Raw genomic sequence first — 22,633 nt, 5'->3', positions numbered from 1 at the left:
TAGCTATGAACATATATGCATAAGTGCTGTGGAGCAGGGGGGTAGAGCAAATGGAGCGAATCAGGGTGATGGGGAGGGGAGCGGGAGCTGAGGATTGTCTGCTGTGTGTGACCTTGGGCAACTCATTTCACTTCTCTGGGCCTCAGTTACCTCATCTGTAAAATGGGGATTGAGACAGCGAGCCCCACGTGGGACAGGGACTGCGTCCAACCCCATCTGCTGAATCTACCTCAGAGCTTGGTACAGTGCCTGGCACATAGTTAAGCACTTAACAAATACCATAATAATAATAATTATTATTATTAACACCTTGATCTTAGGACATCTCTTTACCTGTCTGGTGATAGTTTTCAAAGCACAGATTGGCGGACAGGCCATCGGCCCCAGGTTAGTGTTGGATTAATGCAGGCCATCGAGATACCTAATAGGTGGTAAAAGTCAAGTCAAAAGCGTGTCAGAGGAGAGCAGGAAGGCAGATGTGAAACAGAGGGGGTTGGAGGGGGCAACTGTCTGTGGCTAGGAGGAGAAGCAGGAGTGACAGAAATCAAGGCAGAAATCCCCATACCGGCCAAAGCAGGAATTAAATCGATGCAGAAGCACAAGTCATTTATGGGGGCCAAGACAAATAGTGAATATAAAACAAAGTCTCAATTCCAACTCACAAGTGCTCCATCGGCTGGGACTTGTACTCAGATTCATTCTGCTTCTACTGAGATGATTGAAATCCTTCCAGCTTTCCTATACCTTCCTTCTCTCCTATCACGGATCACCTAAACTATTATGCTGAAGCGGGTCATTTCAGTCAATCAGTCGTATTTATTGAGCACTTACTGTGCAGGGTGCTGTACTAAGCACTTGGGAGAGTACAGTGTGACAATGTAACCATCAGTATCTCTTCCTCTGTGGCAATAGTATTTTGTGAATGGGCTGGATCAGGCAATATTTACACTTTCCCCTTTCTCTAAGGCCACTGCTCTCCCCGCCTTGGGAGTCTTATTAGTGATAGTATTTATTAAGCATTTACTGTACGCAGAATATTGCACTAAGCACTGGGAAAGAGTACACAGGTAGGAATTAGACACAGATCCCATCCCTCTAGAGGCTCACCATTTATTAAGGTTCCATCTCCTCCAGGAGACCTTCCATGACAAGCTCTTTTTTCCCTGACTGCCTCTTTGTACCCTTTCAGGGTGGCACTTGAAGAGTTTCCAGTCCTCTACCAGTCACGACTACAGGAGAGAGAGTGCAGCCGAGGCAGACCCGTGGCTCAGTGGAAAGAGCACGGGCTTTGGAGTCAGAGGTCATGGGTTCGACTCCTGGCTAGGCCACTTGTCAGCTGTGTGACTGTGGGCAAGTCACTTAACTTCTCGGTGCCTCAGTTACCTCATCTGTAAAATGGGGATTAAGACTGTGAGCCTCACGTGGGACAACCTGATTCCCCTGTGTCTACCCCAGCACTTAGAACGGTGCTCGGCACACTGTAAGCGCTTAACAAATACCAACATTATTATTATTATTCCTAGCTTGGCCTGTGGCTAGCGAGTGGAAGGCAATCTGCTACAAATCAAAACTCACCTGTGCTGGGCAGCAGCGGCATGAGAGAGAGTCAAGGGCAGAGATTCGTTTACTGCGAGGAAGGTGGCAATGGTAAACCACTTCCGATTTTTCCCAAGAAAACTCTCTGGATCCGCTTCCAGAATGATTGCAGATGGAAGTGGGGCGTTCTGGGAGAGATGGGTCTATGGCGTTGCTATGGGTTGGATGTGACTCGACAGCATAAGACAACAACTCTCTCCCTCCTGCATCATCTAGGCACTGGTATCCATGCCCCGTGGGCAACTGTACTCACCCCACCCTGAACTCTTCAGCACATATCGGTAAAAATTCATTTCTGTTAATGTCTACCACCCCTTCCGCAGGTCAGCCACCTTCGTAGCTTCAACTCTGCAGATAGCCGACCAAGAGGCCCTCATGGCCTAGTGGAAAGAACACGGGCCTGGAAATCAGAGGATCTGGGTTCTAATCCTGGCAGATATGTATGTGATCTTGCACAAGTCACTTAAATTCTCTCTGCCTCAGTTACCTCATCTGTAAAGTGGAGATCGAGATCGTGAGCACCATTTGGGACAGGGACTATATCCAACCTGATTTGACTATAATTCTGGTGTTTGCAGGGATTGTCTCTCTTTATTGCTGAATTGTACTTTCCAAGCACTTAGTACAGTGGTCTGCACACAGTAAGCGCTCAATAAATAGAAATGAACGAATTACCTTGTATCTACCTTAATCAATGCTTACAACAGTGCTTGGCACATAGTAAGTGCTTAACATATACCAATTATTATTATTATAATGCTCCTTTATCTTATCATCTTGAAGGATTTTGCCAGATTGCATTTTGTGGCGCAAAATGTTCCAGTCTGTCATGACACAGTGCTCTGTAATAATAATAATAATAAGAATTATTATTATTGTGCTTAAGTGCTTACTTTGTGCCAAGCACTGTTTTAAGCACTGGAGTAGATACAAGTTAGGTTGGACACAGTCCTTGTCCCACAAAGGGCTCACACTCTTTATCCCCATTTTACAGATGAGGTAACTGAGGCTCAGAGAAGTGAAGTGACTTACCGAAGGTCACAGGCATGTGGTGGAGCTGGCTCCCAGGCCCGTGCTCTATCCCCTGTCATGCTGCTTAGAGACCGGACAGATAGGCAGATAATTGCTCTCCCCAACTTCAAAATCTTATTAAAAGCATGTTTCCTCCAAGAAGCCTTCCCTGACTAAGCCCTCCTCTCTTCTTCTCCCCTCCCTTCTGTGCTGCTCTTACTTGCTCCTTCATTCATCCTCCCTCCCATCCCCACAGCACAGATGTATACATCTGTATATATATGTAATGTATTTATTTATTTATCATTAATGTCTATCTCCCTCTATACTGTGAACTCGCTGTGGGCAGGAATGTGTCTGTTTGTTGTTATACTGTACTCTCCCTAGCGCTTAGTACAGTGCTTTGCACACAGGAAGCATTCTATAAATATGACTAAACGAATGAACAGGACCAGACAGTCTATCCACATCATGCTCCGGACCTGCTGTCTCACAATACGTACCACACAACCTGCTGGGAGGGGAACATGCCTTTCCTCCCTCCCTAAATGCTGGCTGACCAGGAAAGATGCCAGCATTTATTCTTTAATCTTTTATTCTTTATTCTCATGGACAGAGTTTGCAAGTGTGCAAGAAACTGTAAATTCCTAGAGAGCATGGATCATATCTATCAACTCTATTGTACTGCAGGGTGGTGTAGTGGATAGAGCACTGGGATTGGGAGTCAAAAGGTCATAGTTCTAATCCCAGCTCCGCCACCTGTCTGCTCTATGACCTTGGACAAGTCACTTCTCTTCTCTGTGCCTTCGGTACATCATCTGTACACCGAGGATTAAGACATTGATCCCAGTGTGGGACAGGAACTCGTCCAACCCAATTTGCTTCCATCCCCCTCAGTGCTCAGTACGGTGGCTGGCACATAGTAAGTGCTTAACAGATACTGCTCTTATCAGTATTATTATTTTTTCCCTACTGTTGATTACAGTGCTCTGAACATCCAGTAGACTCTAAGTTCCTAGAGAGCAAAGATCGGGGCTACTAACTCAGTTGTACTCTCTCAAGTGCTCAATACAGTGTTCTGCACAGACTAAACTGTAAGCTCCTAGAACAAAGAGATCCTGTCTAGCAACTCTACTGTATTCTACCAAGAGTAAGCACTCAATACATACCACTGATAGACTGATTGGCTGAGTTTCATTGTCAACAACAATCACAGTTAACAGAAGAACACTTCTCTATGCACACAATAAATGATTCTTAATTCCCCACCACACAGGTTTGATCCCCATGTAGCATTTTATTCCAACCAGTCTATTCAATCCTGTGTCCTTGACACCTGTATCCTACACATCTATCTTCACCCTTGCCCTATCAATCAGTCAATCATTCAATGGTATTTATTGAGCACTTGCTGCGAGCAGAGCACTGTACTACATGCTTGGGAGAGTACAATTCAATTTAGTTAGAAGAAGACAGTCGACAGTGTCAAAGGCAGCAGAGAGGTAGAGGAGGATCAGAATGGAGTAGGAGCCATTGGATCTGGCAAGAAGGAGGTCACGGGTGACCTTAGAGAGAGCAGTCTCGGTAGAGTGGAGGGGACGGAAGCCAGATCGGAGGGGGTCTAGGAGAGAATGGGAGTTAAGGAATTCTAGGCATCGATTGTAGATGACCTGTTCTAGGATTTTGGAAAGGAAGGGTAGTAGGGAGATAGGACGATAACTGGAGGGGGAAGTGGGGTCAAGAGCGGGTTTTTTTAGGATGGGGGAGACGTGGGCATGTTTGAAGGCAGAGGGGAAGGAGCCCTTGGAGATTGAGTGGTTAAAAATAGAAGTTAAGGAAGGGAGGAGGGCAGGGGCGACGGTTTTAAGAAGGTGAGAGGGAATGGGGTCCGAGGTGCAGGTGGAGGGGGTGGCACTTGCGAGGAGGGAGGAGATCTCCTCTGAGGATACTGCAGGGAAGGATGGGAAAGTAGGGGAGGGGGTCGGTGGGGGGGAGGGGAGAGGCGGAGGGGTGACTTTGGGGAGCTCAGACCTGATCGTGTTGATTTTCGTGAGGAAATAGGTGGCCAGATCATTAGGGGTGAGAGATGGGGGAGGGGGAGGAACAGGGGGCCTAAGGAGAGAGTTAAAGGTCCGGAACAATCGGCGGGGGTGACGGGCATGGGTGTCGATGAGGGAGGAGAAGAAGCTTTGCCTGGCGGAGGAGAGGGCAGAGTTAAGGCAGGAAAGGATAAATTTGAAGTGTGTGAGGTCGGCTTGGTGCTTGGACTTTCGCCAGCAGCGCTCAGCAGCTCGAGCATAGGAGCGTAGGAGGCGGACGGAGGAGGTGATCCGGGGCTGTGGGTTAGTGGAGCGAGAGCGGCGGAGGGAAAGGGGGGCGAGGGAGTCGAGATGAGTAGAGAGGGTGGAGTTGAGAGCGGAGACCTGATCGTCGAGAGTGGGAAGAGAGGACAGGGCGGCGAGGTGAGGAGAGATGCTATTGGAAAGACGGATGGGATCGAGAGAGCGGAGGTCTCTGTGGGGCAGTAGCGAAGATCTGCAGGGGGAGGGAGTGTGAGAGATGAGGCAGGTGAGAAGGTTATGGTCAGAGAGAGGGATTTCAGAGTCGGCGAGGGAGGAGATAGTGCAGCGGTAGGAGATGACGAGATCGAGGGTGTGACCGAGTCGGTGAGTGGGCGCGGTACGGTGGAGGAGGAGGTCGGCAGAGTCGAGGAGGGATAGCAGGCGGGCGGCAGAGGAGTCGTCGGGTACATCCGTATGGATGTCGAAGTCTCCGAGGATCAGAGTGGGCAGAGAGAAGGAGAGAAGGAAGGTGAGAAAGGGGTCAAGGTGGTTGAAGAAGTCGGAGGTGGGACCGGGAGGGCGGTAGATGATGGCGACAAGTAACTGGAGCGGGTGGTAGAGGCGAACGATATGGGCTTCGAAGGAGGGGAAGAAGAGGGAGGGGGGAGGAGGGATAGTGCGGAAGCGGCAACGGGGCGAGAGGAGGAAGCCGACGCCTCCTCCCTTACCGGTGAGTCTGGGGGAGTGGGAGAAGGAGAGGCCTCCGCCGGAGAGAGCGGCCGCGGAGACCGTGTCTTCAGGAGAGAGCCACGTTTCCGAAAGGGCGAGGAGGAGGAGAGAGCGAGAGAGGAAAAGGTCATGGATGAAAGGTAGCTTACCTGTAATAGAGCGGGGGTTCCAGAGGCCACACTTGAAAGTAGCTGTGGGTGCAAGGGGAGGAGGGGGGGAAGGGCGGGGGGAGGGGAGGGTTTGGATGGGAAGGAGGTGGCGGGGCCCTGGACGGGGAGAGGGGGATGAGGGGTGGCGGTGGGACAAGAGGACTGGGATGGGGCATGGGTGGGGAAGAGAGAAGGGGGGAGGGGGTGAAGGGGGGTTTGGTGGGGGGAAGAGTAGGGAGAGGGGGAAGAGGGGTAGCGCTGGTAAAGTGGGGTTCTAGGGCGGGAGAGGGGAGGGGGGGAGGAGACAGAGGAGAGAGCGGGAAAGAGCTGAGCGAGAGAGGGGAACGGGAAGGGGAGGATAGGAAGGGGCGGGAGGGGGGAGGGGGGGAGGAGGGACATGGCGAGGCCAGAGAGGTGGGTGGCAGCACTGACAACAATAAACAGTAATAAACGAAATCGGTAATATAGCAACATGATACAGTATGATACAATACAGTAGTGCTAATATAGCAACATGATACAGTATGATACAATATAGTCGTGTTAATAAAAGGGGCGATGATCAGGGTCGGGGGTAGACTCGATTAAGGGGCGACCTGATCAAATTCAAAGTCTGACGACAATAAACAATGACAAGCGAGATCGCTAATATAGCAACATGCTACAGTAAGGCACACTACAATAGTGTTAATAAGCAGGCGATGACCAGGGTCGGGGGACGAGCCGACCCTACCCGATCCTTCTCACTCCCAGGCCTGTGCTCTATCCATTTGACCACCCAAATTGCTTAGTCAATCAATCAATTGCATTTACTGAGTACTTTCTGTGGGCAGAGTGCTGTACTACGCTTGGGAGATGGTACATACTTTCCTGCTCACAGTGAGTTTACTGTCTAGGAGAGGAGCTTAAGGAGAGCAAGAATTGTTTGCTGGGTTTCACTGACACATTTCAGTAAGAAGCCAGAGTCCAAATAGCATTTTCAGCTGAGGAGAGAGAGTGAGAGGTATTATGTTAAATACTATAAAGAAGGCAATCTTTAGACTCTGTGATGGATTAGCTTCTGACACCCAAAGCACATCAGTCCATCAGTCACCTCTGGCCCTGCTGTATTGATTTGATTTATAGATGCCCTCCCTCAGAAACTTGCCTAGCTCACACTATAGGCATGTTTATTTACTCTGATTACTTCATCTATAAATATTTTTATGTCTGTGTCCTCGTGGGTGGGGAAAATATCCAGCGATTCTCCTATATTTTCCCAAACACTTAGAACAGTGCCGAGAAGCAGCATGGCCTAGCGGATAGAGCATGTACCTGGGAGTTAGAGGACCTGGGTTCTAATCCCTGCTCCGCTACTTGTCTACTGCTTGATCTAGGACAAGTTGCTTGATTTTTCTGTGCCTCAGCTGTAAAATAGGGGTTACATCCAGTCCCTAATCCTTATTAGACTGGGAGTCCTCTGTGGGACAGGGACTGTGTCTCACCTGGTTAAATTGTACCAACCCCAGGCTAAGAGCAGGGTTTGGTACATAGTGAGTGCTTGGCAAGTACCATAAATATTATTATTCAAGAACAGTGATACTCTTTTTGTGGTACCTGTTAAGTGCTTATTACGTGTCAGGCACTGTACTAAACACTGGAATAGTTACAAGCTAATCAGGTTCGACCTGGTCCATGTTCCCCGTAGGGCTCAAAGTCTTAATCCCCATTTTACAGATGAGGGAACTGAGGCGCAGAGAAGTTAAGAGACTTGTCCCAGATCACAGACATGTCGGAGAGCTGGGATCAGAACCCAGGTCTGACTTTCAGACTCTGGTTCATTCCACTAGGCCACACCGTGTCTCCAAACAGTGCTTAGAATAGCGCTCCCACTAGGCGCTCAATAAATACCAATAATGCTACCTGTAGTCCAGCTCCTCCTTTCATGGAGGTGAGTGTGGAAACCCCCATCTTTATGCAATGGCTCCTCAGAACTATTTTTCAAATCGGGTAAGTTACCCAGCATTTCAGTTTGGGCTGGGCATGAAGCTATTCCATATTCAGATTCTGTTAAATAAAAAGCCGGGCCCAAACCATTGATAACTAACTTTCAAGTAAGTTTTCTTTCAAGTTGCTTCAGTTTCAATAATCAGTTCTTCTTCTGCTCAAGTCACCCAAAGAATGACAATTTAACCTCATCTTAAAACGCTCTCCGTCTCGGAGTGATGCAGTCTTGACAGGTGAGCTATTAATAGTGGCGTTTTTCTCGCAACTTGAAGGGCTGAGCTTAGAATCAGTCATGCTACTAATAGTTTTCCATGAGGAGCAAATGAACTGGACTGTCTTATGTAGGTGGATTTACGTTGGCAATTACCATTAGATACAAATGAATCTATTTCGAGCATGGTGGCTTGTAAATGGCGTGGTCGCTGGCCCCATTTTCACGACGGTGGTGTTTCTGGAACAGAAGTGCAGACCAAAGAGCCGTGAAACCAGAGTGCAGAGGTGGGGACGTGGAGGTAGAGGCTACCTGAGGCAGGTAGGGTCTTGAGAAATCGCTCTTTGGCCTCTACAACTGTTATTTTATTAATGAGATGTACATCACCTTGATTCTATTTATTGCTATTGTTTTAATGAGATGTACATCCCCTTGATTCTATTGATTGCTATTGTTTTTGTCTGTCTGTCTCCCCAGATTAGACTGTAAGCCCGTCAATGGGCAGGGACTGTCTCTATCGGTTGGCGATTTGTACATTCCAAGCGCTTAGTACAGTGTTCTGCACATAGTAAGCGCTCAATAAATACTATTGAATGAATATTTTATTACCTCATGGACCAGTGGAAAGAGGCCGCCGGGTTACGGCGCTTCAGTCCGGCGTGGGCCCTGTGCCGCGGTCACTGCGGCCGCCGGGTGCTGCCCGTCAAGCCCCACGGCGGCCATCTCACCGTGTGCTGAGCCCCCGTCCGCGTGCTCGCTCGTTGCGCTCTGGCCTCAGCTGGAACACAATGAGCAGGGACCAGCGGGCACGAGTGCCGCTGCGGAAACCACCGGCTCTGGAATCGAGTCCTTGAAGTAAGTACTTTCCTGGGCTGCAGGTCTCAGGACCGAGGCTCATCTGCTGCTACCCACAGGAGACTCCATCATCCTCCTCCTCACTGCCTTGCGGTCCTGGGGCTTGGGAATCGCCCCTTTCAATACGCAAGTCGACAAGGAGCAGCATTTGTTGACGGCCGCGACGAGCTCCCTTAGATTTTACACAGGGCCGAGCCACTGGCGGTGTTGCTTGTTGGGTCGCACTGGCCATCTGAGTGTTGGATAGGACACACGTGGCTTCATTCCAACACGGATAAATCTGGGGGCTACTTCCCCAAGAGGCTCTCAGCCCCCTCGCTGACACAAAGAGGCTTCCGTTCATATTCTCTCGCTGAGGGGGAAGAGGAGAAAGAAGGAGGGTCAGAGAGGTGGCAGAGAGGGTTTAGGCTGGGGGCTTGGCCTGGGATGCTGTGGGGCTGGGGGTGAAGTATCAAACCATTCGGTGCTCATCTCCCTACTCCTCAAGAAGTGGAGAAGCAGCATGGTCTAGTGCCAAGAGCAAGGGTTTGGGAGTCAGAGCACGTGGGTTCTAATCCTACCCCCACCTCTTGTCTTCTCTGTGACCTTGGACAAGTCACTTCACTTCCCTGTGTTTCAGGTCCCTCATCTGTAAAATGGGGATGGAGACTGGGAGCCTTATGCGGGACAGGGACTCAGTCCTACTCGATTTTCTTGTATCTACCGCAGCGCTTAGTACGGTGCCTGGTACGTAGTAAGCACTTAACTGATAACACATTTATTATTATAATGAAGAGCAGGCCCGAGGCCTTTTCAAATGCTCTCGACGGCCTCAGGAGACGGTCCAGGGGTCTGTCTCTTCCCCGGGGGGTGTTTAGGCATTATCTTCGGTCCCCGCTCTACCTGCCCACCCACAGCCTCGGGAATGAGAGCCTTGAAGAAGTGGGTGAGTTTGGTGAGGATGTGGGATGAGAGGATTTGAGAGGACTTGGCGTGAAAGACCAGGGTTTACGTTTGGCCCACAGTGAGCTTGAGCTGTCGGTGGGATGTATATGTAGACATATACTCCCCCGCAGGAGTCGTCGTCGCCGCCGCCGCCGCCGCCGCTGTACTGGACGCCCCCTCCCTGCCACAATGTCTCTCTCCACCAAGCTGACCTTGGACAAGGTGGAGGTGAAGGGGAAGCGGGTCGTGATGAGGGTCGACTTCAACGTCCCCATGAAGAACAAACAGATCACCAACAACCAGAGGGTGAAGGCCGCCATCCCCAGCATCAAGCACTGCCTGGATCACGGGGCCAAGTCTGTCGTCCTCATGAGCCACCTGGGCCGTCCGGACGGCGTTCCCATGCCGGACAAATACTCCCTGGGGCCCGTGGCCGTGGAGCTCAAGACCTTGTTGGGCAGGGATGTGCTGTTCCTCAAGGACTGCGTGGGGCCCGAGGTGGAGAAGGCCTGTGCCGACCCCCCGGCCGGCTCCGTCATCCTGCTGGAGAATCTGCGTTTCCACGTGGAGGAGGAAGGGAAGGGCAAGGACACGGCCGGGAACAAGGTCAAGGCTGACGCGGCCAAGGTGGAGGCCTTCCGAGCCTCCCTCTCCAAGCTGGGAGACGTGTACATCAACGACGCCTTCGGCACCGCCCACCGTGCTCACAGGCTCGCATCTCCTCCCGCCTCCGGGACGTCTCCACCTGGATGTCGGCCCGCCACCTAAAACTCAACATGAGCAAGACTGAGCTCCTCATCTTCCCTCCCAAACCCGGTCCTCTCCCAGACTTCTCTATCACCGTGGATGGCACGACCGTCCTTCCCGTGCCGCAGGCCCGCAATCTCGGTGTCATCCTTGACTCGTCCCTCTCGTTCACCCCACACATCCTATCCGTTACCGAGACCTGCCGGTTTCACCTCTACAATATCGCCAAGATCCGCCCTTTCCTCTCCACCCAAACAGCTACCTTACTATTACGGGCTCTCGTTATATCCCGGCTAGACTACTGTGTCAGCCTTCTCTCTGACCTCCCTTCCTCCTCTCTCTCCCCGCTCCGGTCTATTCTTCACTCCGCTGCCCGGCTCATCTTCCTGCAGAAACGATCTGGGCCTGTCACTCCCCTTCTTAAACAACTCCAGTGGTTGCCTATCGACCTCCGCTCCAAACAAAAACTCCTCACTCTAGGCTTCAAGGCTCTCCATCACCTTGCCCCTTCCTACCTCTCCTCCCTTCTCTCTTTCTACTGCCCACCCCGCACGCTCCGCTCCTCTGCCGCCCACCTCCTCGCCGTCCCTCGGTCTCGCCTATCCCGCCGTCGACCCCTGGGTCACGTCCTCCCGCGGTCCTGGAACGCCCTCCCTCCTCACCTCCGCCAAACTGATTCTCTTTCCCTCTTCAAAACCTTACTTAAAAATCACCTCCTCCAAGAGGCGTTCCCAGACTGAGCTCCTCTTCCCCCTCTACTCCCTCTGCCATCCCCCCTTTACCTCTCCGCAGCTTAAGCCTCATTTTCCCCTTTTCCCTCTGCTCCTCCACCTCTCCCTTCCCATCCCCACAGCACCGTACTCGTCCGCTCAACTGTATATATTTTCGTTACCCTATTTATTTTGTTAATGAATTATACATCGCCTCGATTCTATTTAGCTCCCATTGTTTTTACGAGATGTTCTTCCCCTTGACGCTGTTTATCGCCATCGTTCTTGTCTGTCCGTCTCCCCCGATTAGACTGTAAGCCCGTCAAACGGCAGGGACTGTCTCTATCTGTTGCCGACTTGTTCATCCCAAGCGCTTAGTACAGTGCTCTGCACATAGTAAGCGCTCAATAAATACTATTGAATGAATGTAGACATGACCAGTGGACACTCTTGGGTGCAGGACTCTCTGCTAAGCCCCCACTGTGGGCAGGAATTGTCTCTTTTTATTGCTATATTGTACTTTCCCAAGCACTTAGTACAGTGCTGTGCACAAAGTAAGCACTCAATAAATAAGCTTGAATGAATGAATGAACGAGTATGCCAAAAAGGCATGGGATTCATGCCTTGCCAACATGCAGGTCAACGTGAGAGGCAGCATGGCCTACTGGAAAGAGCCTGGGCCGGGGAGTCAGAGGACATGGGTTCTAATCCTTGCTCCACTGCTCATCTTCTGTGTGACCTTGGGCAAGTCACTTCACTTCTCCATGTCTCAGTTATTTTATCTGTAAAATGGAGATTATGACTGTGAGTTCCATGTGGGACAGGGATTAAGTTCAACCCGATTACCTTTTACCTTGTACCTAGAACTTAGAACAGTTCTTAGAACAGTGCTTGGCATATGGTAAGCGCTAAACATATATCACAATTAATATTATTATTACCTGGGTTCTAATCCTAGCTCTGCCACATCTCTGTTGTGGGGCCTAGGGTGAATCACTTAATTTATCTGGGCCTCAGTTTCCTTATCTGGAAAATGGGAATTCGATCCTACTTCTTCCTACTTAGAGTGTGAACTCCATGTGAGAGGGGGACTGTGTCCAACCTGATTAACTTGTATCAACCCCAGCACTTAGAACAATATAATAGTGGTATTTGTCAAGCGCTTACTGTGTGCCAAGCGCTGCTCTCATTTTACGTAGTATCATTGTAATTATGATTATGATTATTATAATAATACATAAATGATGGTGGTTATAATAGGTACAGACGCTCTTGGGATGGCTGCTGTTGAGATGATATGAGTTGGAATGTGGGAATACTGAATATACTGAATACTGAAATACTGAAGATGGGATTTGGGGGGAGGTGGGAATTCTGGGAGGTTTGGAATATGGGAAGGGCAGGACTTACTGGGGTTCTGAGAAAGGGGAATAGCATGAGCAAGGGGATGGACACAGGGGAGAAAAGAGAGACGGGTACAGGTCCGGCTGTGGAGAAATGGAGAAGGACAGCGGCTTTGTAGGGTGGGACCAGCTGGTGACCGTGGAGAGCCTTAACTGGTTTCCTTAAGTGGAATCTATTGAATCATCCGTCTCCCGCTGTGGACTCTGAGCTTCTTGTGGGCAGGGATCATTTCTACCAACCTATTGTATTCTACTCTCCTGAGAACTTAGTACAGTGCTTTGCACACAGAAGACAATAAATGCCATGGATTAATCAACTAATTGACTGGGAGTCAGAATCTCTGACTCCCGAGCCCTGATGCAGTAAGTAGCTTGGGGTTAGAGGAGCAAAGCAGTGGGAAAGGAAGGAGAAAAGGGGAGAGAATTGACCGAGTTCATTCGTTCATTCAATTTACTTATCGAGCACTTACTGTGTGAAGAGCACTGGACTAAGGGCTTGGGGAAGTGTAATATAACAATAGCTGATGTTGCTTTTTGGTGCCAAGATGGATGGGCAGCTACTGGAGGTTTTTGAGGAGTGAGGAGATGAGGGGTGAGTAGTTTTGGGGAGAAATGATCTGAGCAGAGGGGTGAAGCATGGCCCAGAGAGGGGAGAGTCAGGAGGCTGGAAGGTCATCTTGTGTTTCAGGGGAGATTTAAGAGTTGGAGGACAGAGAGCACCGGAGATTAGTACATCACTCCACACCCAATCAGTGCTAAGTAAATACTATTGATTAGCTGACAATAAATACTCTTCATTGTTAAGCAAGGGGCATAAGGGCAGGAGATTCACTTTTTCCCAGAGGCCTCCTTGCCTGGGCCAATTGTAGGATACAGAGGCCTGGGTAACAATATCTGATGACTTTGGTCTCTGGTCTTTTCCCCGACTGTATTTTTGGATTGTTATCTCCTTAGCTAAAGGTTTTATTGATCGTCATTTGAACAAGACTTGAGTTCAAAGCCCTGATCTTTCAGGACACTAAATCATAACCATTAATTTCTGGGGCCACACTGGAAAATGTAGTTGGAGATATCTACCAGTTTTGTATTATCAATTATTCATTTATGTGAACATTCATCTCCCCCTCTAGACTATAAGTTCATTGTGGGCAGAGAACGTGCCTGCCAACTCTGTCGTATTGTACTCTAGAGTATGGGCTTGGGAGTCAGAGGTCATGGGTTCTAATTCTGGCTCTGCCACTTGTCTATGTGACCTTTGGAAAGTCATTTCGCTTCTCTGTGCCTCAGTTCCCTCATATGTAAAATGGGGATTGAGACTGTGAGACCCACAAGGGATAACCTGATTGCCATGTATCTACCCCAATGCTTAGAACAGTGCTTGGCACATTGTAAGTGCTTAACAAATACCATCATCATTATTATTACTCTCCCTCTCACTTAGTATAGTGCTCTGCACATAGTAAGTACTCAATAAATACTACTGATGGTATAGTCTTAATATTTCCCCTAGCTATTTTCTACTTCAAAGTCTGTCTTCCCCTCTAAACTGTAATCTACTTGTTGGCAAGGATCACGTCTACCAATCTCCCAAAGGCTTAGCAAAAGGCTCTACACGCAGACCTCATTAAATACCATCGATTGATCGATTAGTGTCCCTTATTCATTCAGACAATGCCTTCAGCAAATAACCAGGGACAGAACCCAAGTTCTGAGAAGCAGCCTGGCTTAGTGGAAACAGCCCGGGCTTGGGAGTCAGAGGTCATGGATTCTAATCCCAGCTCCGCCACTTATCAGCTATGTGACTTTGGGCAAGTCACTTAATTTCTCTGTGCTTCAGTTACCTCATCTGTAAAATGGAGATTAAGACTGTGAGCCCCACGTGGGACAAACTGTTTACCTTGTATTAACCCCAGCTCTTAGAACAGTGCTTTACATATAGTAAGGGCTTAATAAATACCACAATTATTATTATTATTTATTACTGATGGAGACCTCCTATTGAAAAAACACCAGTGAATTCATCCATGAATTTAATAAGCAAAGTCAACATTTCTAACGCTGATTCTTTGAGCAAATAGACTCACTGTTTACTCATTCTGAGGAAATATACTCACTGTCCTACCCTCTAGCTTCTGGCTTTACATTCCCCTCCTCAGGAAAATCATCAGTTTCCAGGTAAAGACTGTCAATAGACAGGAAACTCCTTGAGGGCAGGGATCATATCCCACCAACTATATTATACTTTTTGTTTTTGAAATAGTGCCAGGCACTGTACTAAGCATTAGGGCAGATACAAGTGAATAATGTCCCACTTGAGGCCCAGAGAAGTCAAGTGATTGCCCAAGGTTGAACAGCAGACAACTGGCAGAGGTGGGATCGGAAACCAGGTCCTTCTGGATTCCACGACTGTGCTCTATCCACTAGGCCACACTGCTTCTCATGCTCTTCCTAGTGCTTAGTACAGTGCTCTGCACACAGTAGACTGTATGGTCCTGGAGGATAGGGATGATGTCTACTCACTTTACTGTGCTCTCCCAAGTCAGTGAACTGTAGTTCTCTGCACATGGTAGCCTTTAAGCTCCTTGAAGGCAGGGATCTTGCTTACTATTATATTCTTCCGAGTACTTCCCACTCCCTTCTGACTCACCCTGACTTGCTCCCTTTATTCATCCTCTCTCCCAAACCCACAAGCATTTATGTCCATATCTGTCATATATATATTTATATTAATGTCTGCCTCTCCCTCTAGACTATAAGCTTATTGTGGGCAGGAAATGTTTATTGTTATATTGTGTTACGGATTTTTATCAGAGAAACGACTCTGATCTTGCAATCGCATGAGAGGGTTTCGTGACCTTGGTGTAGAAATGAACAGACTCAAGAGAGCGAGCCGAGACAGCAGGAAAGGGCGGAAAGTGGCTGCCGCCCGTTCACCCCACGGGGTGCGAGGGACAAACAGCCCTGAGCCATCCCGAACCCGGTACCTTTATTTGCAAGCACTTCTGTGTTCCACTCGACTGCAACTCTTCCAGCGCGCACCCCAAATCCCAGCCAATCCCCTTCTGTTGCTCGGAATCCACCCCTCAATCAGAACCAGTTCTTAGGAGTGGTCCATATAAAGTAATGTAATTGACACATTGTTGCCCAAACTTAACTGATTGATCTACCACAGGAAGGAGATTAAACGGAGACAGGATGTCTAGTAAAATATTGGAAGCAGTTAGAACGGAGACAGGATGGTCAATTGCCTAGTACAAAATGGGAAGGAGATAGAACAGAGATAGGATGGTAAATCGTCCAGTACATATTGTACTCTCCCAAGTGCTTAGTATAGTGCTTTGTACACCATAGGTGCTCAGTAAATACAGCTGAATGAATGAGTGAATTAAAGTAGTCAGTATGGAGCTCCACAAGCAGTAGACTGCAGCGTGGCTCAGTGGAAAAGAGCACGGGCTTTGGAGTCAGAGGTCATGGGTTCAAATCCCGGCTCTGCCACTTGTCAGCTGTGGGACTGTGGGCAAGTCACTTAACCTCTCGGTGCCTCAGTTCCCTCATCTGTAAAATGAAGACTGTGAGCTCCACGTGGGACAACCTGGTTCCCCTCTGTCTATCCCAGTGCTTAGAACAGTGCTCTGCACATAGTAAGCGCTTAACAAATACCAACATTATTATTATTAGACTGTAAGATCTCTGATGGCAGGCACCATGTCTTTTTTGTATTCTTCCAAGTGCTCAGCACAGTGCTCCACATACAGTGGAGTATAAGCTTCCTGATGGCAGAGATCATGTCTACTCACTCTATTGTCCTCACCCAAGCTCTTAGAATGGTGCTCTGGAATTTTATTTATATGAATGTCTATCTCCCCATCTAGACTGTAAGCTTACTGTGGGCGGGGAATGTGTCTGGTATACTGTTGTGATGTATTCTTCCAAGTGTTTAGTACAGTGCCCTGCACACAGTGAGTGCTCAATAAATATGATTGACTGACTTTTTATATAAAGCACTCGAGAAATAACACTGATTGACGGATGGGCTCCCACGGTTTCACCTACCTCCTCCCCCACTGTCATCTCTCCAGCTCTCACCTTTCCCCTGCTCTGCCACCTCACATCTCTACTGGCCTCCAGGATGTCTCCATGTGATTTTCCTGCGACTGCCTTCAAAATGGCATCAAAGATACAACTCCTCATCCCTCCTACACCATTCCTGCTTGTCCATCAGGGTCAATAATAATAATTGTGGTATTTGTTAAGTGCTTACTATGCGCCAGGCGATGTTCTAAGCACTGGGATGGATACAAGCTAATTGGGTTGGACACAGTCCCTGGTCCATGTGGGGCGAACAGTCTCAATACCCCTTTTATAGATGAGGTAACTGAGGCACAGAGAAGTGAAATGACTTGCCCAAGGTCACACAGGAGACAAGTGGCAGGGCTGGGATTAGAACCCATGATCTGATTCCAAGTTTCAAAGCTCCACTAAAATAGTATTTTCAGAGAAGCAGCGTGGCTTAGTGGAAAGAGCACGGGCTTGGGAGTCAAAGGTCGGGTGTTCTGATCCCGGCCCCACCACTTGACTGCTGTGTGACGTTGGGCAAGTCACTTAACTTCTCTGTGCCTCAGTTACTCATCTGTAAAAATGGGGAATAAAAAATGTGAGCCCCACGTGGGACAATCTGATTACCCTGTATCTACCCTTGCGTGTAGAACAGTGTTCAGCACATAGTAAACTCTAAACAAATACCATAATTATTATTATTATTTTCTCCAAGCAGCCTTTCCCGATTAATCTCTCATCTCCTCTCCCTATTTGCCCTCCCTCCTGCATCACCTAGGCACATGGGTCTATCCCCCCATAAATACTTCGGGACTCACCCGGGCCCCAGCCCCACAGCATGGAGTAGTGGATAGACCATGGGCCTGGGAGTCAGAAGATCAAGGGTTCTAATCCTGGTTCTGTCACTTGTCTGTTATGACCTAGGGAAAGTCACTTCACTCCTCTGGGCCTCCTTTACCTCGTTATAAAATGGAGATTGAGACTGTGAGCCCTTGATGGGAAAGGAACTGTTTCCAACCCCATATGCTTGTGTCCCCCCGACTGCTTAGAACAATGCCTGACAGCAGCTTGGCTTAGTGGAAACAGCACGGGTTTGGGAATCAGAGGACATGAGTTCTAATCCCGGCTCTGCCACTTGTCTGCTGTGACCTTGGGCAAGCCACTTAACTTCTCTGTGCCTCAGTTACCTCATCTGTAAAATGGGGATTAGTGCTCTGAGCCCCCATATGGGACAACCTTGTATCTACCCCCGCACTTAGAACAGTGCTTGGCACATAGTAAGTGCTTAACAAATATCATAATTATTAATAAAAAACTATTATTATTTATGGCCGTTTCATTATATTCTGTTCCTTTCCCTATCTGTCATTTATTTAATGTCTGCCTCCCCCTGTAGACTGTAAGCTTCCTTTAGGCAGGTATGGTGTCTTTCAGTTCTTTATATTTTACTCTCCCAAACACTTAGTTCAGCACTCTGCCCACAGTAAATGCTTCATGAATTCCACTGATTGCCTGATCGATTGATTGACTGACTGATAAGGAAGAGTAGTGAGAGAAGGATGGTGGGGAGAATGCACTATGAATTCTATTGATTGCCTGACTGATTGATTGATAAGGCAGAGTAGCTAGGAAAGTAGGGTGGGCAGATGAGACATCAATCAAAGGTAACGTCCTGGAGGAGGTGGCATTTCAGAAAGGTTTTATATAAGTGCTGTGCCGGGGTGAAAACAAAATAATCTGATAGGATCCAGGCCCTGTCCCTGACAGGGCTCAGAGTCTAAGCTTTGGTAGTCTAGGGTCCAGGGGCCACTGGAAAGAAATGTCAGAGTCACAGTTGGCAGTATCCCTGAGGTCATTAATTTCAGTACACTCTGCACGGTGTACATTTCAGCAAAAATCAAAGTTAAAGCCGTGGGCTACTGTTTTTGTTTAGTGAACATCCAGTTTTCAGGTTGGCATCTGTTTGCTTTGGAGTCAACCTGCTTTTGGAACTGTTTCTAATATTGTGAAATCATTTTCTTTATCCTTAGTAAACTGGGTTTTTTAAATTGTCCACCTAGCTCTAATCTTACTAAAAAGTGACTCTAGTCCTCGGGGACGTGCCTGGTTCTTCAGGGCAGACTTCTTCACAAACTCACATTCTCGGCTGTTTCTGGGCCTTGAAAATTACCATCTCCCTCAAAATCGGAACACCCGGAGAACGGGTGAGTCAGAGGAGTCAGATTTGGGGTGATCTCACAGTTAAGATCATTCCTCTGTAATCTTGGACTTGTGTCTTCATATTATTTTCAAGGGTGGTGATGCAATTCTTCCAGAGAAAGAATCACACATCAGGAGCCTGCAGTCCATTGGAGAGCCATGGCAGAGACAGAGGAAGCTAGACCAATCGGGCTGGAACTCCAAACTGAAGGTAGGGGATTTTACTCATTTGTTGGGAGTCGGAGGACCTGGATTCTAATCCTGGCTCTGCCACTTGCCTGCTGCCACACCTCTCCATAAATCTCGACTGTTCCCCTAGAAAGACCTTTGATGTGTTGACCCCATTTAATTTTCTTATGCTATTATGCCTCACCCGGCTTCCTCCCCCTTCACTCCATTGAAATTGCCCTCTCTAAATCACCAATAATGTTCCTCTTGTCAAAACCAACGGCCTCTACTCCATCCTAATCCTCTTCGACCTTTCTGCTGCCTTTGACACTGTGCACTAGTCCCTTCTCCTGGAAAATTGATCTTATCTTGGCTTTACTGACACTATCCTCTCCTGGATAGTGTCTTCCCTTCTCTCTGGCTGCTTATTCGCAGTCTTTTTCACAGGTTTCTCCTCTGCCTCCCACACTCTAACCGTGGTAGTCTTTCAAGGTCCTACTTCTATTCTCCAAGTACACCCAATACTTTGGAGAACTCATTCACTCCCATGTCTTCAACTACCATCTCTACGTGGATGATTTCCACATTTACCTCTCCTGCCCTGTCTTTCTCTGCAATCTGGCATTTCCTCCTGCTTTCAGGACATCTTTTTATTGGCTGTCAACATGTCCAAAACAGAACTCCTCATTTTCCACCCAAAACTTGTCCTTCCCCTGACTTTCCTATCACTGTAGACAGAACCAAATCTTTATCTTGGCATTATCTTCCACTCATCTCTCTTATACAACCCACACTTTCAATCTCTCATAAAATCCTGTCAGTTCTACCTTCACAACTTCATGAAAATCTACCATTCCCTCACCAACCAAACTGCTCTTTTGCCAGTCCAAGCACTTATCCTACCTCACCTTGATTACTGCATCAGCCTCCTTGTTGACCTCCCTTCCTCCTGTCTCTCCATTCTTCTGCCTGGACCATTTTTATGAAAAACCTTTTAGTCTATTCTTTCATTCATTCAGTCATATTTATTGAGCGCTTACTGTGTGCAAATCACCGTACTAAGTGCTTGGGAGAGTACCGTATAACAACAAAAAGACACATTCCTGCCCACATTGAGCTCACAGTCTAGAGGGGGAGACAGACGGTAATATAAATACATAAATAAATAGCAGATATGATGATATGATGATAATGGTATGTGTTAAGCGCTTACTATGTGCAAAGCACTGTTCTAAGTGCTGGGGAGTATTCACGGTGATCAGGTTGTCCCACATGAGGCTCACAATTTTAGTTCCCATTTTGCAGATGAGGTAACTGAGGTACAGAGAGGTTAAGTGACTTGCCCGAAGTCACACAGCTGACAAGCGACGGAGCTGGGATTAGAACCCATGACCTCTGACTCCCAAGCCCGTGCTCTTTCCACTGAGCCATGCTGCTTATATATCCATGGGAGGGGATGTGGGGATGGGAGGGAAGAAGAATGAAAGAACAAATAAGAGTGTCGCAGAGGGCAGTGGGAGAAGAGGAGAGGAGGGCTTAGTCAGGGAAGGCTTCTTGGAGGAAATGTGCCTTCAATAAGGCTTTAAAGTAGGGGAAAGCAATTATCTTTTCAAAGACGGAGAGCATTCCAGGCCAGAGGTAGGATGTCGGCGAGAGGTCGGTGGCGAGATAGATGACATGGAGAGATAGTGAGAAGGTTAGCATTAGATAGCCACATCTCCTCACTCTCAAAAACCTCCTGTGGTTTCCCATCCACCTCTGCATCAAACAGAAACTCCTTATCATCGGCTTTAATACCTCGGTCAGCTCTCTCCCTCTTACCTCGCCTAGCTAATCTACTACAGCCCAGCCCACACACTTCTCCCCTCAAATGCTAACTTGCCCTCTGTACCTCTATCTATTCTGCTACCAACTCCTTGCTTACTTTCTCCCTTGAATCTGCAACTCCCTCCCCCTTCACATTTATTCATTCATTCATTCAACTATATTTATTGAGCGCTTACTGTGTGCAGAGCACTGTACTAAATGCTTGGAGAGTACAATTCACATCTGAGTCCACCGCTCTCCCCACCTTCAAAACCCTCCTAAAATCGCACGTCCTTCAAGAAACCTTCCCTGATTAAGTCTACCTGTCCTTCATCCGCCCTCCCCTCTGTGTCCACTTTCCATTTAATCGTGTGCCCCTTAAGTGCTTCGGTCCATATTTCTCAAATGCTCCTATTTTCCCTATCTGAAATTTATTTTAATGTCTCGCTCCCCCTGTAGACTGTAATCTCCTTGTGGGCAGGAATCTCATCTATCAACTCTGCCAATTTGGACTTTTCCAAGTGCTCAGTACAGTGTTCTGAACATAGTGGATATTGTACTCTCCCAAGCGTTTAGTACAGTACTCTGCACACAATAAGCAGGGACTGAGAAGCAGCATGGAGTAGTGGGTAGAGCACTGGCCTGGGAGTCAGAAGGTCATGGGTTCTAATCCTGACTCCATAGCTTATCTGTTGTGTGACCTTGGGCAATTCGCTCTACTTCTCTGTGCCTCAGTTACCTCATCTGTAAAATGGGGATCGAGACTCTGAGCCCCACTTGGGACAAGGACTATATCTAACCCGATTTGCTTGTATCTGCCCCTGTGCTTAATACAGTGCCTGACACATACTAAGTGCCTAACAAATACCTCAATTATTAGTAAGTGCTCAACAAATAAGATTGACTGACTGAATAAGGTCCATTGTTTGAATGTCTGATTGACAAGTGTCATCTTTTTCGGCCCCTTGAACCTGGACAGCGAGGAGGGAGACCCTTTCGGGGAGCAACAATCTCTCTTAGAGAACTTGGGCATTGAGTGGGGAGTGGAGCCATTTTGTTCTGAAAGATGCCAGCAGGACAAATGTGTTTCTTCTTCCTTTAAGGCTGGATGTGACAAACACCATCTCCAGCCAGCTAGCTTCTATCTTCCCAGAATAGTCTGCACTAAAAAGCTCTTGGGCTGGTAGGCAGGGTCCCGAGCCTCCACCCTGATCGATCTCTCCTGAAGACGCACATCCTCTTTCCCCATAAAGATCTCTCAAGCACCCATAAGCTATAACAACAGGCCCGATGCCCGCATTTTTTCAGCTTGGCCAGGATACGCTGTGATAAACAGACCCCCATCTGCCATTGACAACCTTCATCTTTATGGAACAATTCTTATTTGCACTATTTCCGTGCTGCTGAGAAAAAGCCTGGAGCCCCAGGGGGACACCAAGTTTTGAGGCGATGATTTTGGCTCCGTGTGTGGTGGCCTGAATTACTGGGCTTTGGGTAAAAACAGTTGAGTGATGGGCAGAGCAGAATCTTTAGCGTGCAGATGACGTGGCTCTCTGTGAGACTGCATCCATGGGTCTGACTGTCTTGGAGAGAGACTTTTTTTTTTAATGGTATTTGTTAAGCGTTTACTATGTGCCTGGCACTGTACTAAGCCGCTTGCTGGGCCTGTGGAAACTCAGTCTTACACCTCTTCCAGTGCCTTGACAGCCAGGAGGGTGCAGCTCAGAACCTGATGGTGTGAAGGGGAGAGGGAGGAGCCACCCTGAGCAGGACTCACCCTGGAGTTGTTTTTGCAGTAGCG

At 48.1% G+C, this 22,633-nt stretch overlaps 1 protein-coding gene across 1 annotated transcript in view; it reads left to right on the top strand.

Annotated features, from left to right (window-relative positions):
• The first annotated feature begins 9,992 nt into the window (after nt 1-9,992).
• The window catches only part of LOC100084385 (solute carrier organic anion transporter family member 1A1), a 47,692-nt gene continuing 35,051 nt past the window's right edge, over nt 9,993-22,633 (top strand). Inside the window, 3 exon segments of the mRNA XM_039914746.1 lie at nt 9,993-10,443; nt 18,739-18,863; nt 18,953-19,069. Coding sequence (XP_039770680.1) covers nt 9,993-10,443; nt 18,739-18,863; nt 18,953-19,069 — 693 coding nt within the window.

This window comes from Ornithorhynchus anatinus, chromosome 2, assembly GCF_004115215.2.
Source record: "Ornithorhynchus anatinus isolate Pmale09 chromosome 2, mOrnAna1.pri.v4, whole genome shotgun sequence".
NCBI classification, from domain to species: domain Eukaryota; kingdom Metazoa; phylum Chordata; class Mammalia; order Monotremata; family Ornithorhynchidae; genus Ornithorhynchus; species Ornithorhynchus anatinus.
Note: the sequence above shows the minus strand (reverse complement) of the source record. Positions and strands in the feature narration are given on the sequence as shown.